Source organism: Procambarus clarkii, chromosome 68 (genome assembly GCF_040958095.1).
Source record: "Procambarus clarkii isolate CNS0578487 chromosome 68, FALCON_Pclarkii_2.0, whole genome shotgun sequence".
NCBI classification, from domain to species: Eukaryota; Metazoa; Arthropoda; class Malacostraca; order Decapoda; family Cambaridae; genus Procambarus; species Procambarus clarkii.
In genome coordinates this window covers 17,463,347-17,481,597 of record NC_091217.1, presented here as the reverse complement: position 1 = coordinate 17,481,597, position 18,251 = coordinate 17,463,347, and the positions used below count along the sequence as shown (strand labels likewise).

The window sequence follows — 18,251 nt, the reverse complement described above, 5'->3', positions numbered from 1 at the left end:
TCCATAATGATGCAATTTAGGAAGAAGGTTGTGTTGGTCAAGTGTCAAAAGCCTTATGTAGATCAACAAATAACCAAATAGGGAGCTAATTTGTATCAAGAGCTTTAAGTATCAAGTTAGTCATACTAATCGGTGCATCATTGTTGCTTTTTTTTTGGGTCTGAAGCCATATTGGCAAGAGCTACGTATATGGCGTTTAGTTAGATAATAAAGTTGCTTATAGATTAGCTTTCCAAATATTTTAGACAAGGTTGGCAGAATTGATATAGGTCTGAAATTGTTGACATCAGTGAGATCACCACATTTATGGACGGTGGTCACTTTTTTTTTTTTTTTTTTTTTTTTTTTAGAATATCCGAAAGGTTTAGAGTTAGTGATTTGTTGTAGAGCAATGCAATGGCTGGAGCTAGAAATATAGAGACTTTTTTGTAAATTACAGTTGGGGAGCCGGTCGGCCGAGCGGACAGCACGCTGGGCTTGTGATCCTGGGTTCGATCCCGGGCGCCGGCGAGAAACAATGGGCAGAGTTTCTTTCATCCTATGCCCCTGTTACATAGAAGTAAAATAGGTATCTGGGTGTTAGTCAACTGTCACGGGCTGCTTCCTGGGGGGGTGGAGGCCTGGTCGAGGACCGGGCCACGGGGACACTAAAGCCCCGAAATCATCTCAAGATAACCTCCAAGATAACCTGGTGTCTCAGCAAGGGCACTTACTTGACTTTGTTTTAAGAGAAGATGTAGTGGACCATGCTACGATGTAATGGACTTCTGCTACGATGCAGCAGATCCTACATTTGCTAGCTTCTCCTCACCTTAGCCACACTGACTAACATCTAGCAGGTTAGGAAGACATTAATTGTAATTAGTTGTACACTTGGGAATTGCAATTAGTGTAGAACTTCTTGAAATGTGGAACACTTAAAGATAGGTTCTGTATGTTATTAACACACACCTCATTATCTGTCATGAACCTAATGAGAGTATGGAGCAAGTATATTACTTCTTAATATAATTGCTACACATGAGTAGCCTCGTCCCTTGAAAATACTATGGAACGCTACTTGACGAGTGGCACTTAAACCAAAACTAATTTAAAGCACAGGCTACTACTGAAATAGGGCGTTACTGTTTCAGCGATCTATTGTGAGCGCCTGCCTGTAGCTGGCGCTGTTGTGAAGAACCCATGTGGTTTAGCTATTTATAGCCCTGGTAAGGACACACATGGTCCATTATCCACGAGGTCTATGTGATGTACCTCACACATTAATATGTTGATATGATGCAGGATTTATAAATCACATTGTAGTAGAATTTTCCATATTTTAAATTTACTTTGAATTGGTAAGAAAGTGTTTGGCTGGAACTGAAAACAATCCTTGAAAAAATTATGGGTGGAATACTTTTTCAAACATCTTGTATGATATACACTAACAAGCAATGATCTCTGTTCTTTCAGTTCGAAGAAATGGCGAGAGCAGGAATGGTGACTGTGGTAACTGTGGTGGTTGGTGGCCAGCAGCTTGAGCTGAGTGGGAGGGGATCTGTGGTGGTGGATGGTATACAAGTCCGCCTTCCTTACCTGTCACCCACACTGACACTCTACTCTCATGGTGACTATGTTGTTGTCAACACCAATGTTGGCTTACAGGTACAACCACTGGAAACTTCAACTTTTGGGGATTACAGTTATCCATAATCATTTAACAAAATATTTAAACAAAAATCTATTTTTTTTAAAGGAAGGACATTTTTATGTATGGTAAAGTCTGAAATATAAAGTATTCAAAGATCTCTCAATTTGACTCGTATTTCTCAGATATGTCATGCATATGTTGCACATGATTACTCTGATGTGTGTTGGTGAACCAACAGGTGGTGTGGGGAGTGGGAGGCCAGGTGGAGGTGGTGGTGGGGGGCGAGCATGCAGGCGTCACCTGCGGCCTCTGCGGCAACTTCAACAACTTGCCCCAGGATGACCTCATGCTGCCATCGGCTCAACTCTCATATGTAAGAGTCATTACCTTCTTGAACGTTCTTGGTGTCTCGTAGCCAACCAACATTATTTAATATTAAAAGAAGTACATATTCGGTTAGTCAGGCTGAGAACCGATCCATCTAGTTAGTAACTGAATGGGTGGCCACAAGAAGCTTAAGGGAGGGAATAATGGCATTACATATTCAGGCTTGTTTTCTTGATAAAACAAAGCTCATTAAAGTGAAAATTAGGATTATGGACTTGCCTGAAACGCTATGCGTGCTAGTGGCTGTACAAGAATGTAAGAACTCTTGTGTATATATATAAATAAAAAAAGTATTTGAATACGTTGGGTGAGTGGTTACTATAGTGGTGGAAGGTGGAGACTGGCAGTGGGTGCAGGTGGTTGGGGGAGGGCGAGTGGCATTATTAGTGTGAATTTGTGAAAAAGTAAACTTGGAAACGTAATGATGCATGTTTTAGACAAGCTTAAGTAACAAGAAAAGTACCAAACTCAGTTATTTTACTTTTGACTTAAAATGCGAGTGAGGACGGGAGAAATGACCTTGTGTTCCTCCAGAGTGTGGAGGAGTTCTTGGCCGGGTGGAGAACTGGTGAAGACTGTGGGGCTCCGCCTTCCTCCCAACACTGCTCTTCGTCTGGTCCATCTCTCTCAGGCAAAGACAGTGACCTCGCTCACCATCTCTGCTCCGTCTTGAAGGTATGTGGAGTAAACTACTACTCCTTTATCTTACTTCAATGTAATGGAACTATATATATACATCAATGCTTGACGATATTCCAACCTGGAGAATGATATAAATAAACATTGCCTTATGTCTGCATACACGAGTCACTTCTCTCCTCTTAAGTTTGCAAAGCAATTGTGATTAATAGTACAAGCTAAGAACGAAAACAAATGTGTACTGTATTGTTTACTTTAATACTTACATCAAAGCAACTCCATTATGGAAATTTGTTTTGCTAGAAGAAAAAGTTGAACACATTATTAAATACGGTCCATTTCGGGGAACTATTATGTTAAACATGTTATTATTCCGCTCTGTGGTGTCATACATCTCTGACCTTCCTGGTGGCAGGGTCCTGGCTTCCGTGAGTGCCATCGCCTGGTGCCACCTGACCCATACATGAGTGCCTGCAGGAGGGAGGTGTGCCAGTGCCCTGGAGACATAGCTGCCTGTCTCTGCGCCACGCTCAACCTCTACTCCACCCTCTGTACCAGAGCTGGCCTCGTCCTGGACTGGCGGACCCCTCTCCTCTGTGGCGAGTTCTGTGTCTGATTATTATATTGTGCTCAATCCTATATACAGTGAATCCTCAGAGTAGTGTTGTACTGTGAACAGTCCTATATTGTGCTGAAATGAGTCCTGTCCTGTTCCGAATCAGCGAGGTCTAAATACCGCAAGTCTTGTGTTGTGATAAGCACTGAATACATGTAGTTAGCGTTACAACTCCACATAATTCCTGCAGTGTGTGTGTGTGTGTGTGTGTGTGTGTGTGTGTGTGTGTGTGTGTGTGTGTGTGTGTGTGTGTGTGTGTGTGTGTTTACAGGACCTGGAGGCTGGCAAGTTATGTAGATGGCACAGTGATTCATGGCAGCGATGGGAGGGGCCAGATGAATATACGCGCGGTGGGTTTGGTGTGTGGGCTTCATGGGTGTTGGGGTGTGTGGGGTTGTTTGTTGGGGTGTGTGGGGGGTGCGGAGTTGTCGGATGCGTGTGCGCGCGCGCACACATGTACTCACCTAGTTGTATCTGCGGGGAACGCATTTCGGCTCTCGGATTTCGACTCCTAATCAACTCTGTCATGTTACTTTAAGCTGTTAATGGAATTTGCCTCCACCACATCACTTTTTAATGAATTCCATTTGTTAATAGTGTGTGTGTGTGTGTCAGTGCCTTAGTTTCCATGTATTTTCCTTTATTCGTGTACCACCCATGCTAGTCTGTCCTTGGCTGTATGTGGTACTCTTGTCTCCTTTGTTCTCTCAGTGAAATAGGGTTAAACGCTTGCAGTCTTTCCTCGTAACTCATGCCTCTCAGCTCTGAGATTATTCTGGTGGCACATCTCTGAAATTTGTCCAGCATTGTTTTGTGTTTAACCAGACTCCATGATGGTGCCACATATTCAAGAATTTCTTCAGAATCTCTTCAAATTCTTATAGGCAATTCTTATATTAGCAAACGTTCCGTATAAAGTTCGTGCGAGTTTCTCGATGTGGGCTTCTAGTGACAGGTTAGGCATAATATCAACCTCCAGTATTTTTCACCTTTCAGATTTCAGGAGGATTTCTTAAGCAATATGATTCTGTGTGTCCAGCCTCCTGTACCCATATCCATCTTTATTACTTTGCACTGGCTTGAGTTTAACTCTTGTAATCACTTACGGGACTTCACTTTTGTCCTGGTCATCTCGTAGTCTCTTTCAGTCTTCCATCGTATATATTCTCGTCATAATTTTTGCAACATCAGGAAACATTGAGAAGGAATCTATTCGCTCTGGTAGGTTGTTCACATAGATTAAGTATAGGATTAGTACCAGTACTGATCTTTGTGGGATAACACTGGTAATATCCCGCTACTCTGACGTCTCTGCTCTCTGTGTTCTACTGAGGAAGACAATAATAGCAGTAAATAGGTACCTGGACGTTAGACAGCTGCTACGGGCTGCTTCCTGTGTGTGGGGGGGGGGGGTGGAAGACACACACTTCTCATCCTCCAAACAAAGACCCAAAAAGTGATTCCATGCACCCGCCAAACCCCCTGTTTATGAATGAAAAACGGTTTACACACGACTCTCAACTTCATTCGAACACTTCTGGAACAAGTGCTTCACTGACGAATTTTGTTCGAACCACAACGCTGTAAATAAGTAATTATCAAAAGAAGGCACGAAACCGAGAAGGCTATGTAGCATCATCAAATGTGTGGAATAATCAGAGGGTGATAAATATCACTAAGGATACCAATACGAGAACAGAAACGCATCAGACCAACCATATAAAAAATATCCGATTCACCAAGAATTCTATCGAGGTACAAGTGACCGCAAGGGACGGTCGGAAAGCAAGAAACACACTTGTCTTGGAGGCTGTTACCAGTAACAGAAGCCCAACAATCCTGCCAACGGTTAAGGATGGAGGAATGAATAACTGGGTAAAAGTCTGAATTAGGAATATCTTTACAGGAGATGGGACAAGAGCGGACAGCTTCCCTAGCAGCAGCGTCCGCACGCTCATTTAAAGAGACACCAATATGGCTGGAGTACCCACCAAAACTCAACTGACTTAACACTTTTCTGCCATTTCCACTTGGAATTACGGGCGGTTTAGATAAGCGCTTGTCGGATCACGACGTAAATTTATGGACCGTGTGTGGGTATTTACTACTCGATCGACTTGGGGTTTGTATGAATATGTTTGCCATTAAATATTCGTTTTCTCTAATAGGCACTTGTAACTTAGAGAGGAGACTTGAGTTGGTGACACAACGAGGGTAATCGCCCAATCCACACACTCGTGTGTTGGCCGCGATCATGATTCTACATTTATATGCATATGTCTGTGTAGATAATTTTATTCCGAACACTATACAAACAAAAAAAACGGTGTGAAACAAGTATAAACTTGAAAAAAAACATGAGCAAAGTAAAAACTTTTTACGCTCACGGGTACAAACACGCGTAAGATTTTATTCGCCGCAAATTTATTTGACGCTCTGTTGGCCAATTCTACCCATGTTCTTATAGAACTTTCTATTGCGAACACATTGCTATAAAAATGAAATACGTGGCTCGAGAAATAATGTCAGGACAATGAAATAAGTATAAACTTTCAAAGCGCTGCATCACAACAGTGCCGTCGCTGCTGAAATCACGGCTAACGCTTCGCCCAGTTCCCACACTCGTGCGGAACATAATTAGACATTGATAGGCATATGTCTGGGTGGGGAATTTTATTGCGAGTTCAGTGATATCAAAATAAGCGCTGTAGGATGACTGTGAGGCTGGCAACAAACGAAAGAGTATGAACATTTACTTCCTGTTTGGGTGTCACGGCGAGTCATCTTCGTGTTTATCGTGTTAAACATAGCCCCTATGTTTATCCCTTATGTATCCCCCCATGTTTTCACCTTCATTGTATTATCACCTGACCTAATGCGGGTATAAAATCAACTAGTATTGTAAGATCTGTTCACTTGAGAATGAACCATGGAGGTTCGAAACGTCGTGCAAATTATACAAATAAGTGTAATACACTCTATAGTAAATCACTTCTTTTCTTCACCTTAAAAGTACGAAAATGAGTTTTGGAGAACTCCTATTTCAATTAAGCCCTGATGCTAAGAAAATAGTTAGAGGGATAGAAGCCCTAAACCAGAAAATAATAAATACAGAATATGCGGTCATATTCAATGAAACATGTTTGAAAGAAAACCTGCTGCCAGTATACACCAATATAAACCCACATGACCCAGCAGTCCGCAATACAGAGTTTACCTATAGGTATAGGCAAGAGCTCATTCGGCATCAACTAAACAAGAAGAAGGAAGCCCTCCAAACCTTTATAGAGCAGGCGGAGCATCTGTTAAACAAATGGACCCAGTACGACATCCCTATCCAACTCAAGCAAACCATCAACAGTGAACTATTTAACCTGAAACAACAACATAAAACTCTTGTAGAAACAAAGACACTCCGTAAGTTAACATCCCTAAACGGTGGACAGCTAAAAATCCCTCGTCCTAAAGATGGCTACTTTAACCTGACTTCTTATGATCTTACCCAGGACCAACGAGACCTCTTAAATCTTGGTCTAAATTGTCAATTCTTATCCAAACCAAAGATGCATCAAAAACGCCTGGAAATCGAAATGCTTCTGGACGATATCCATAAGCTAGAAGACAACAAAAAAGTCATCACCACTGACACACTTCAAGCTGAACTACTTGCAGAAGCAGGGAAAAAACGAGGAACATATTCATCTACAATCTTAACCCCACGACTCAAAGAAGCAGCGAAACAACTAAAAAATCTGAAAGACGTAACAATAAGAAAAGCCGACAAAACAGCAGCATATGTATTGATTCCTACCCATGAATACATGAACAAAATTAGCGACATCCTAAGTGACGACTCCAAATTTCAACGAATCACGAGGAACCCCGTAGAAGACCTTAAGCGGAAAGTAAACAAAACAATTACAGCAATCAACGCAAAGAAAGGTAGTGTGCATTTCAATAAACTTCAAAGCGACTATGGCTTAGGATATGCCTACGGCAATGTTAAGACGCATAAACCAGGTAACCCACTACGCCCTATAATCAGCCAAATACCAACCCCAACTTATCACCTGGCAAAGAAACTCAATGAACTCCTAACTCCATACACTCCAAGTAAGTTTAGTCTACAATCATCAGCAGATTTCCTAGAATTGATCAAATCTACCCAGCAAGATGGAATCATCGCTTCCCTGGACGTTGAATCCCTTTTTACCAACGTCCCAGTCGACACAACCATAGGAATGATACTGGACAGAGCATACAGAGACGAGAGCACCCCCAAATTAGACATACCTGAGCCACACTTGAAAAGTCTTCTCGAAGCATGTACAAAGGAAGCCCCTTTCATCAGTCCACAAGGAGACATGTATTTACAAATAGACGGAGTAGCAATGGGCTCCCCCTTAGGAGTTTTATTTGCTAATTTTTATATGGGAACCATCGAAGATAGGGTCTTCAGTAGCAGACAAAAACCAACTGTATACTGCCGTTATGTAGATGACATATTCGTAATAGTAAAAGACTCAGATGAACTAATTGACCTAAAAAGACACCTAGAGAGAGAGTCAGTACTCCGATTTACACATGAAAATAGTGAAAATAACAGTCTGCCATTCTTGGATGTACTAATAACAAAAACAGGAACCTCTTTAAGCACCAACGTATATACCAAGCCCACCAACATAGGATTATGCCTGAACGGTAGAAGTGAGTGCCCCCAAAGATACAAAGCCAGTGTTCTCAATGCTTATATTCGTCGAGCGCTTACCCACTGCTCTGAATGGAGCAACGTGAGTAGAGAGTTTGAAAGAGTAACTCAGGTATTGGTGAACAACGGATATAGCAACGCGGAAATAAACGCTGCTATAAGAAGACACTTGGACCGTTGGTATAATTCAGAACCTAGAACAGAAACCACAACACCCCCAATAAAATTATATTACAAATCAACCATGCACAGTGAACATATAAAAGAGGAAAGAATAATGAAAGAAATAATCCGTAAAGGAGTAAAAAGCACTACTCCTAACCAAAACATAAACCTGATAATATTCTACAAAACCAAGAAAACTTCCGAACTCCTTATCAAAAACAGCCCGAAGCCGACGGAGAACCCTCTACAGCAGTCAAGCGTTGTATACATGTACACTTGCCCCCACGAAGGATGTAACCTTCAATGTAAGTACATAGGTATGACGTCGACCAAGCTGACGAGGCGTTTGACATGCCATCTTCAATCTGGTGCCCCTAGGAATCACATGAGACAAGCCCATGACATTACTCTAACAAGAGAAATGTTGAACAAGAATACTTGCATAATAGACAAAACCCAAGATTCAAGAAGATTACAAATTCTTGAGGCAATTCACATAAGAATAGAGCGACCTACCATGAACACCCAAATCACGGAACTATTTACTCTACCCACCATGAGAGTAAGGACAAGACAAGAACATATCGATGCCAACACAGAAGACAATGTCCAACATAACAGGCCAATTACACTGGATTAATCTTTGTGTTTAGATAGGAGATGCCTCGTATGGGCCAATACGCCTTCTGCAGCCCCTATGTTTATCCCTTATGTATCCCCCCATGTTTTTCACCTTTATTGTATTATCACCTGACCTAATGCGGGTATAAAATCAACTAGTATTGTAAGATCTGTTCACTTGAGAATGAACCATGGAGGTTCGAAACGTCGTGCAAATTATACAAATAAGTGTAATACACTCTATAGTAAATCACTTCTTTTCTTCACCTTAAAAGTACGAAAATGAGTTTTGGAGAACTCCTATTCCAATTAAGCCCTGATGCTAAGAAAATAGTTAGAGGGATAGAAGCCCTAAACCAGAAAATAATAAATACAGAATATGCGGTCATATTCAATGAAACATGTTTGAAAGAAAACCTGCTGCCAGTATACACCAATATATATATATATATATATATATATATATATATATATATATATATATATATATATATATATATATATATCTATATATATGTCGTACCTAGTAGCCAGAATGCACTTCTTAGCCTACTATGCAAGGCGAGATTTGCCTAATAAGCCAAGTTTTCATGATATAATTGTTTTTCGACTACCTAACCTACCTAACCTAACTTTTTCGGTTACCTAACCAAACCTAACCTATAAAGATAGGTTAGGTTAAGTTAGGTAGGGTTGGTTAGGTTCGGTCATATATCTACGTTAATTTTAACTCCAATAAAAGAAAATTGACCTCATACATAATCAAATGGGTAGCTTTATCACTTCATAATAAAAAAATTAGAGAAAATATAATAATTCAGGAAAACTTGGCTTATTAGGCAAATCGGGCCTTGCATTGTAGGCTGAGAAGTGCGTTCTGGCTACTAGGTACGACATATGTATATATATATCAATATATATATATATCTATATATATATCTATATATATATCTATATATATATATATACACAAGACAGAACACGAAACAATGGTTATAACATGGATATGAGAACATAAGAACGGAAGTAACTGCAGAATACTTCCTCTTGCTGCTTCTATGTTGGTTCGTGGTCTTGAAGTGGTTAGAATATAGTTGTGCATTAATTGGCTGTTGATTGCTGGTGTTGACTTTTTGATGTGTAGTGCCTCGCTGATGTCGAGTGTCCTGCTATTGCTGTATTTATCGATTTCTGTATTACTTAAGATTTTTCTGGTGATGGTCTGGTTGTGAGAAAAGATTATATGTTCCTTGATGGAGACCTGTTGTTTGGGCATTGTTAATCGCCTAGAGACGTTGTTGTCTTCCCTATATACTTAGTTCTATGGGGCTTACAGTCCCCAAGTGGGCATGTGAAGGCATAGACGACGTTAGTTTCCTTCAAGGCGTTCTTTTTGGTGTCTGGGGAGTTTTTCATGAATAGATTGGCCGTTTTTTTGTTTTTGTAGTAAATTGTCAATTATATTTTCTGATTTTTGTTTGTAGGAATAACGTTCCTATCAATGATATCTTTCAAGACCCTTTCCTCTGTTTTATGAGCCATCAAAAAGAAATTCTTGTAAAACAGTCTAATAGGGGATACAAGTGTTGTGCTAGTTGACTCTTCAGAGGTTGCATGGCATTTCACCTTTCTTTTTATGACGTCTTCAACAAAACCGTCAGAAAAGCCATTGTTGACTAAGACCTGCCTTACCTTACAGAGTTCTTCATCGACTTGCTTCTATCCTGAGCTGTGACTGAGAGCCCGGTCGACGTAAGCATTGACAACACTCCTCTTGTACCTGTCTGGGCAGTCACTATTGGCATCGAGGCACATTCCTATATTTGTTTCCTTAGTGTAGACTGCAGTGAGGAAGCCTCCATTCATTTACATGACTGTTACATCTAGCTTCCCATCATTCTCCATCTTGTAAGTGAAACTTAACACAGAATTCTGCTTGAATGCCTCCTTCAGCTGCTGCAGACGTCTGACATCAGGTACCTGCATAAAAATGTCAACATACCTGCAGTATATGGCGGGTTTCATGTCCATGTCAACTAAGACCCTCTGCTCGATGGTACCAATGTATTAGTTCGCAAACAGGACACCTAGGGGAGAACCCATGGCGACCCCATCTACTTATACATGTGCCCATCTGGACTCGAGAAGGGTGCCTGTTTGGTGCAGGCTTGAAGTAGCTTTCTTAGTATATTTTCTGGTATGTCAAGAGGAGTACAAGCCGGATCACGATACACTCTGTCCACTATCATCCCGATTGTTTCATTCACTGGTACGTTGGTAAACAGTGACTCTACATCCAACGAGGCTCTTATCCCCGTGGCCCGTGCTCCCTGCAGCAAGTCAACAAATTCCTTTGGAGACTTCAGGCTGAAAGCACAAGGTACATAAGAAGTCAGCAAGCAGTTGAGTTGCTTAGCCAGTCTGTATGTGGGTGTGGGTATCTGGCTGATGATTGGCCGAAGTGGGTTTCCAGGCTTTTGGGTCTTGACATTCCCATATACATAACCAGGTTTGTATTCCCAATAACCTTTGGCAGGTGGAGTCTGGATTTCTTGGCGTTCACAGTTTCGATTAATCTGTTTAGTCATTTCTCCCGAGTCATTTGGTTTTGGAGTCATTTAGTTTTAAAACCCTTAAAGAATATCGTGTCATGGGAGATTATTACAAAAGCTTCGACTCTAGCTAATGTTTCACCTATTGGTGTACTCCACAGATGTGACGTGTCCACCAGGAATGGTGTGGTCCGAATGTGTACCTCCCTGTGGCCCACCTCACTGTGACCATCTTCTCAACCACTCTACTCTGCAAGTCCCCGCACCTCTCTCCGTTCTTTCATTATTTAGAATGTCATCGCCAGTTTCTCGGCCTTCAAGTCTGTGCCATGGACCGTGCGTACCTGGGTGCACGTGTCCTCCTGGGTATGCCTTTGAGAGCGCTACGTGTGTGAAGCAGGAAGATTGTCCCTAGAGAAAACAATCTGGATATGGAATTCATATTATCATGTTATAGAAGGTGCCCATGCAGAGGGCTGTAACTCGGCTGATTTAAGATACAAGAGAGAGATTGAATATTAAACAATTTGGTTTATTCCATGGAGCACAATTACTGAACAGTATATGTAGTGAAGAATCCCTGACTTACAAGTGACTGGGGAAAAAAACCCTTCTTATTATAATAATTAAATATAATTTGTTTATGAGGGTTCTCAATTACACCCTAGTTAATAAGTTTCATATGTTAGCTTGATTGATCTTCACAAGTGTGTGTGCAATTAGTCACAATAAAGGTGGCTTATGAATAAAATGATGATCAAACCACACACTTGAAGATGAAGAGACGATGACGTTTCGGTTTGTCCTGGACCATTATCAAGTTGATTGTGATAATGGTCGACTTGATCACATATCATAACCAAAATACCGTAAGACAATCATAACACATAAGATCAGTCAAGGACGGACCGAAACATTGTTGTCTCTCATCTTCTGGTGTGTAGTTTGGCCATCATATCTTCAGCCATGCTGAATTATGAATACAATTTAAGTCTAGGAAGGAAATATATACTGACTGGTATGTTAATAATAAAAACAGTATGGGTACACGGCGGTGCCCAGGATAGTCTGCCTCTCCTCTCACCCCCCTCCCTTTTCTACTATCCCTCCCTCTCCCTTTCCAGCCCGCTGTCGTCGTGAAAGGGCTTGGTGGGCGGCTGCCGGGGTGTGATGCTCCATGGGTCAGTCCTCTGTCCTTTTGAAGCCTTATGCTCCTGCTGCTGTCTTCACAAATTGTGCTGGATGCCTTTTCCACTTCCTTAGGTTCAATTTTTCCTCCCCACTCTTCTATTTCCGATTGTCATTTCCCACCGACTTTTTGCCATTCTTGATTATTCTTTCAGATGTCTTCTTCTGTCTTGATGCTGGGCGTTTGGGGAGGTACACTCTCTCTCGCCCATAAAATTGTGGTACCCAACGTACCTTTTTCCCTCCCCCCCCCCCCCCTTCAAATCTACTCGGCGCCATCACTTCCACAATCGCATGCGCACGATTCCTTCCAGTTATACCAAGCTTTGTTTAGTCCTGCTACATGAGCTAAGTATTTTGATCTCGGTCATGTTTATTGTACACGTCCTGATGATTTAATCATTCATAAACACCTTGTTGATTCACTGGATACTTTTTTCACTTTTAACCCCACCCATACTGGTACACGTGTCGTTGCAGACCCTTCTCAGGAAGCAGCAGCCCATTTAGCCTCGTTGTCCTGCATTGAGGAGACACCCGTTTGATTCCCCAAAAAATGCCCAGTTAAATGCCAGCATTAGCACAGTTATTCTCCCACACCATAATGCGACTGGTGATAGGAAACTAAAAGACTGCCACGAGTATATTAAACATATCCTTGAGGCCCAAGGCCATTCTGTCCTCTAGATTAATATGTACACTCGACCCCCTTGTGGTCGTCGTCGCCGTCAGCCTCTTCGCGTAGTGAAGATCACTTTTGATAGTAGGTCGCTTCCGTCTTATTTAATTCTTACTGGTGTCAGACACTCCATTCAGGAGTACATCCCCCTCTCCTCGCCTCTGCAATAGGAGCTAGAGATTTGGGGTATGGTTCCTTCACATGCACAAGTAACGTATTTCTATGCCCGTTGTGTAGAGACTCGGGTCATTCTAAGACAGAGTGCTTTTCTTCTCGAGCTCACTGCATCAATTGCGGTGACAGCCACCCTGCCTTCTCTCACACATGTGTGAACTACAAATTTGAGGAAGCCATGCTCAACCGTTTCCAGGCCTTGGACCTAAATACCTGCATAGCCACCTCACCTGCTCCTTTGCATTCTGAGACAGAGGGTCTTCCTCTTAGTTCTCTGTCTCGTGTTTCCTTCCCTCCTTCCCATTCTTCCCTGTCTCCTATGCCCTCTTTTCCTTCTCGCTCCAGTCCTTCTCCACAGTCCTTTGACCTTCCACACCGCCTGTCTGTGCAGGCCGTTGTCCATCCTCCTCCTAGCCATCTTCATACTGCCAGCTCCCATTCTCATTCTCCTGTTGAGACTGTCGAGGCTGACACCCCAGTACATTGCTGCTGGTAAACCTTTCTCTTTACGTCAGGAACGTAAGCCTGGCTCCTCTCCTCTCCTTCCTCCCCGGCGGATAAGAAAGCATTGCTCTTTTACTCACCTTCGGACCCGGACTCTATCACTGTATCCCCATCCCTTTTCAGTGACAAGAGTCTCTTGTCCCAGCTATGGAGGCTCCCTTGGTCCTGGAGTCTCACGGATGCTGCCCTTGATGAGGTGCGCTTCCCTGTTTCTGTCCGCCCTCCCCCTGATTCCCTTGACTGCCCGTCTCCTCAGCCCGTCCTCCAAAAATGGGGTGGTAAATGTAAGAAGACAATTAAGTGCAATTATGTACTATTCATAGCAGTTAGGAATTGTACTTATTTTCACTTAGTATTAAATCGTACTGTCAAATATATTGTGAATATTTGAGTTTACCTGAAAAACTGAATAGAAAACCACAACCTCACCTAACCGTCTTAGTTTTTGAAGATAATAATTTTATTGCTTCCTAATTACAATTAGTACTTAACTTATAGCCATACTGATATTACAGTTTTATAAAACTAATAAAACAAAACTAAAATATATCAATAAATTGTAAATTAACTCAGGATATATTAAAATTTTGCATAAAATCTATGTTGTTTAATAAACCTGAAAAAGAAATTCCTGATATTTAAAACTTGTGTATTGCAAGTCGAAATTGAAAACGTCATCCTAAAATTATGAGTGACTTAACAGAAAACGAGAAGAATTAAAGTGGGGGAGGGAGTTGGGTCAATGTAACAGCCCCGTAAGTGCAATTATGCACTGCTTATTACAGTAAGAAAGTGTACTTATTACACTTAGTATTAAATCGTACTGTCAATTCGGAGGATGGGTTGGTCTCCTATGCCAACTCCCACTCTGTCCGCCTCTGGTCCGTCCTACTACATTGTCCTTGCTAGGTTTTCCTATGCCCCATAACCTCGATTTCACTGATCCTGATCCTTCTAAGTATACTGTGTTCTTCTTTGCCTTTGTTTCTACACTGTTCCCTGTTCTCTCTATTCTTGGCAATATCTATTCTTCAATGGAATATTCATAGATTTTATTCCAACTTCCACGAACTCCAACTTCTGATAACACAGTTTTCACCACTTTGCGTGTCTTCAGGAGCCGATGCTTGGTGCTAGTCTGGTCACTTTCGTGGTTATTCCTTTCTCTCTCTCCCCCTCCAGCTTCTACTGAGGCCCATTACTCTACTGCCCCACTTGATTTGTACTGATATTCCCTTCGTTCCCCCTACTGTTTCAGTCGTACATTCAGTGTTCTGCAGCCCGTGTCTTTGTGAGTAAATGGTATACAGTTTGTTCCATTTATCTCTCCCCAAATGCCCCATTTTCTCTTCCTGATCCTAAATACCTGTTGGACTCCTTATTAGAGCCTGTGCTCCTGTTGGGCGATTTTAACTGTCGGCATACCCTCTGGGGTGATATGCTCTAACAAACACCCGAGGCCGCCTTCTTGAACTGTTTGTCCTCTCTTCTTCCCTGTCTCTTCTGAATTCTGGTGAACCCACTCATGTGAACTCTCGCACTCTCTCCTGTCTTGATCTTTCTCTCTGATCGTCTTCTCTCTACTTAGATTTCACATGACAGATTCTTGTTGATCTCCATAAAGGTGATCATTTCCCCATCCTTATCACCTTTTTCTCTTTTCATCCTCCCATCTATTGGTCTCTTGCGACATTCCTAGGTCGCAGTTTGCTAAGGTTGAATGGAATCTATTCACCCTCCATGTTACTCTTTCCGACCTCTCTGATCTACCCGCCCCTCCTCCTTTTTTACACAACCATCTTAAACGCTGCCCTCCACTCTGTTCCTCGCTCTACCTCCCGGGGCACACACAAGTGTGTTTCCTGGTAGAATACAGACTATGTATTCGCACCACACTCGCACATCCATATGACTAAATGCACATCCGCACTGCACTGCACATCTGTTCGGATAAACGTGAGAGTTTGAAATCTTGTGTCTCTAGCATTACGTCTGACACTCCTCTGCCACTTAATCTGGAAGAAAATTCGTAAGATAGCTCGACTGTTAGCTCCGGTTCTCCTTTTCCTCCATTTTTTCTAATTCGTAAGCCCTTCTTGAATCTTGTCCCTTAGATTTTCACACACATTTCTAGTCTGTCCTGATCCTCTGCAGTTCTACAACAGCGAGCTCCAATGACATGCATTATGAGATGCTTTGTGCTCAACCCCATGCACGTTTCAGTATTTACTTAATCTGTATAATCCTATCTGTGAATCGTCGTCAGTCCCTGAGGTCTGGCTCGATGCAATTGTTCTTCCTATTCAAAAACCAGGATCTCTGGAGACATTCTCTAAGGACTTCCGCCCCCATTGCGCTCACGAGTTGCATCTGTAAACTCTTTGAACGTATGGTCAATGTCCGTCTGATGTGGTGTTTGGAACACTATTACCACCTTTCCTCTCCTCAATTTGGCTTTCGCAAGTGTAACTGCCTTTGCCTTTATACTGCCTTTGCTGCGAAGACCTCCATTGTTGCTGTTCTTTTTGACCTGGAAAAGGTGTATGACACCACCTGGAGATACAATATTCTGTCTTAACTCTGTTCTTTTGGCCTTCATGGTAATCTCACTCTCTTCCTACAAAGCTTCCTCTCTAGTTGTTCCATTAGAATGAGGCTTGGTGCCACTCTCTCTTCCTCTTTTTGGCAATACGAAGGTGTTCCTCAAGGTAGTGTTCTGAGCACTACTCATTTACAAGACATCATCTTCCTTGGAGACTTCAATCTACCCAGTTTAAAATGGAGAATAGTAAACAATAACATTATAGCAGGAAATCAACCTGGAAATAACCACCACAGGTCAGAGAACTACTGAGATTCTGTGACAAATTCTCGCTCAGTCAGCAGATTACAGAACCAACTAGGAACGAAAACACGCTGGGCCTGATATTCACGAACAATGAGGAGCTAATCAGAGACATTACTGTCTCGGACACTACGTACTCGGCCCACAAGCTCATTGAAGTGCAAACTAACATTAATAACGGTAATAGGCCCAAGAGAAACAACAAGCGAGAAGGGTTATTCAATAAATTCAATTTTAATAATAAGAGGATAGACTGGGAGAAAATAAACAGGCAACTTACAAGCATTCAATGGGAAAATGTTCTAAGAAATAAAAATCCTACACAAGGAATAGAAAAACTGACTTCTGAAGCATATGAAGTCGTCTGAAACGTGAAAAAAGAGAACGCAGACGACATTACAAAAGAAGGAAGAAATTAACGGAAATGCTTAAGCAGACACGACTCTCCATACAAAGAAGAAATAATTTAAACTGAGACTGAAGCATTCTTATCAGACTGAAGAAAGGCAACTAGAACTGAAAGCAATGCAAGAAATAAAGAAAAACCCAAAATATTTCTTCACATTTGCTAAATCAAAAGTGAAAACCACTGCCAGTATTGGACCTATTTGTATTAGTGAAGGTTCATACACTGAGGATGACAAAAAAATTAGTGAAATCCTAAAAAAGCAGTATGAGGACATGTTTAGCACTCCGATACACAGCATGAAAGTGGAAGATTCGAACAATTTCTTTAAGAATGATATCCAAACACCTGTAAATATAACTGATATCAATACGAGCATAGCAGATTTTGAAAGAGAAATTGACAATATGCCCACCCTCCCCCACAAGCCGGACCAGGATTACCAGCCACAACCACCAAATTAATTCAGTGTGGCCCACTGACTCTCCTGTTTTACCTCCCATCCCCCCCCCCCTAAAAAAAAAAGGAGGAACGGAAGCAGTTTTCCTCACAATTGCCAGATTGATGAAACACTGCAGGGTGTGTGGTAGAGCTGATATAAAGTCTCAGAACGAAGGAACAGGATTGTAGAGAAGGATATATCTCTATGCAACAGGAGAGGGTAGGAAGCACCAGCCAGGAAATAATCGGAAGGAAGAGCCATGTAATAGCAATCAGAATGAGGCCGGAAAATTACCTTGGAGCGGTTCCGAAGATAAGTGTCATGGCATGGCCTAGTCTCAGACCAGGTTGTTGGCTACACTGTATGCATGCTGAAGAAAGAATCGCAGTTTGGTTGATCAGGAGGCGGATGAGGACGGGAGTGGGGGGAGTTAAACCAGCACTGGTAGGCCTGGTCCCTGCCATCGCCCATCTTCCTTGATGGTACGAAAAACACCACTGAAGCCAGTGTTTCTTTACTTCCTGAATGTAAATGTTCTCCTTTAACTTCAAGCATGGGATGCAGTGCTTGGCTTGGTAGTGGGCATGTGACTTTGAGTAGCCCAGATGGACAGTCCCACAATTTATACATGATTTGACGGGCTTCAATCTTTAATTTAGAGCGACCTACAAATTCAAAATTGGCCATTAGTG

At 41.9% G+C, this 18,251-nt stretch overlaps 1 protein-coding gene across 1 annotated transcript in view; it reads left to right on the top strand.

The window, feature by feature from the left end:
- LOC123774727 (mucin-2) overlaps positions 1–11,965 on the top strand; it is a 37,424-nt gene extending 25,459 nt beyond the window's left edge. The window contains exons 5-9 of the mRNA XM_069310882.1: positions 1,456–1,647; positions 1,872–2,006; positions 2,555–2,695; positions 3,075–3,258; positions 11,483–11,965. Of these exons, the coding sequence (XP_069166983.1) occupies positions 1,456–1,647; positions 1,872–2,006; positions 2,555–2,695; positions 3,075–3,258; positions 11,483–11,736 (906 nt within the window). The 3' untranslated portion in view covers positions 11,737–11,965. The remainder of the gene's footprint in view (positions 1–1,455; positions 1,648–1,871; positions 2,007–2,554; positions 2,696–3,074; positions 3,259–11,482) is intronic.
- The last annotated feature ends 6,286 nt before the right edge of the window (positions 11,966–18,251 follow it).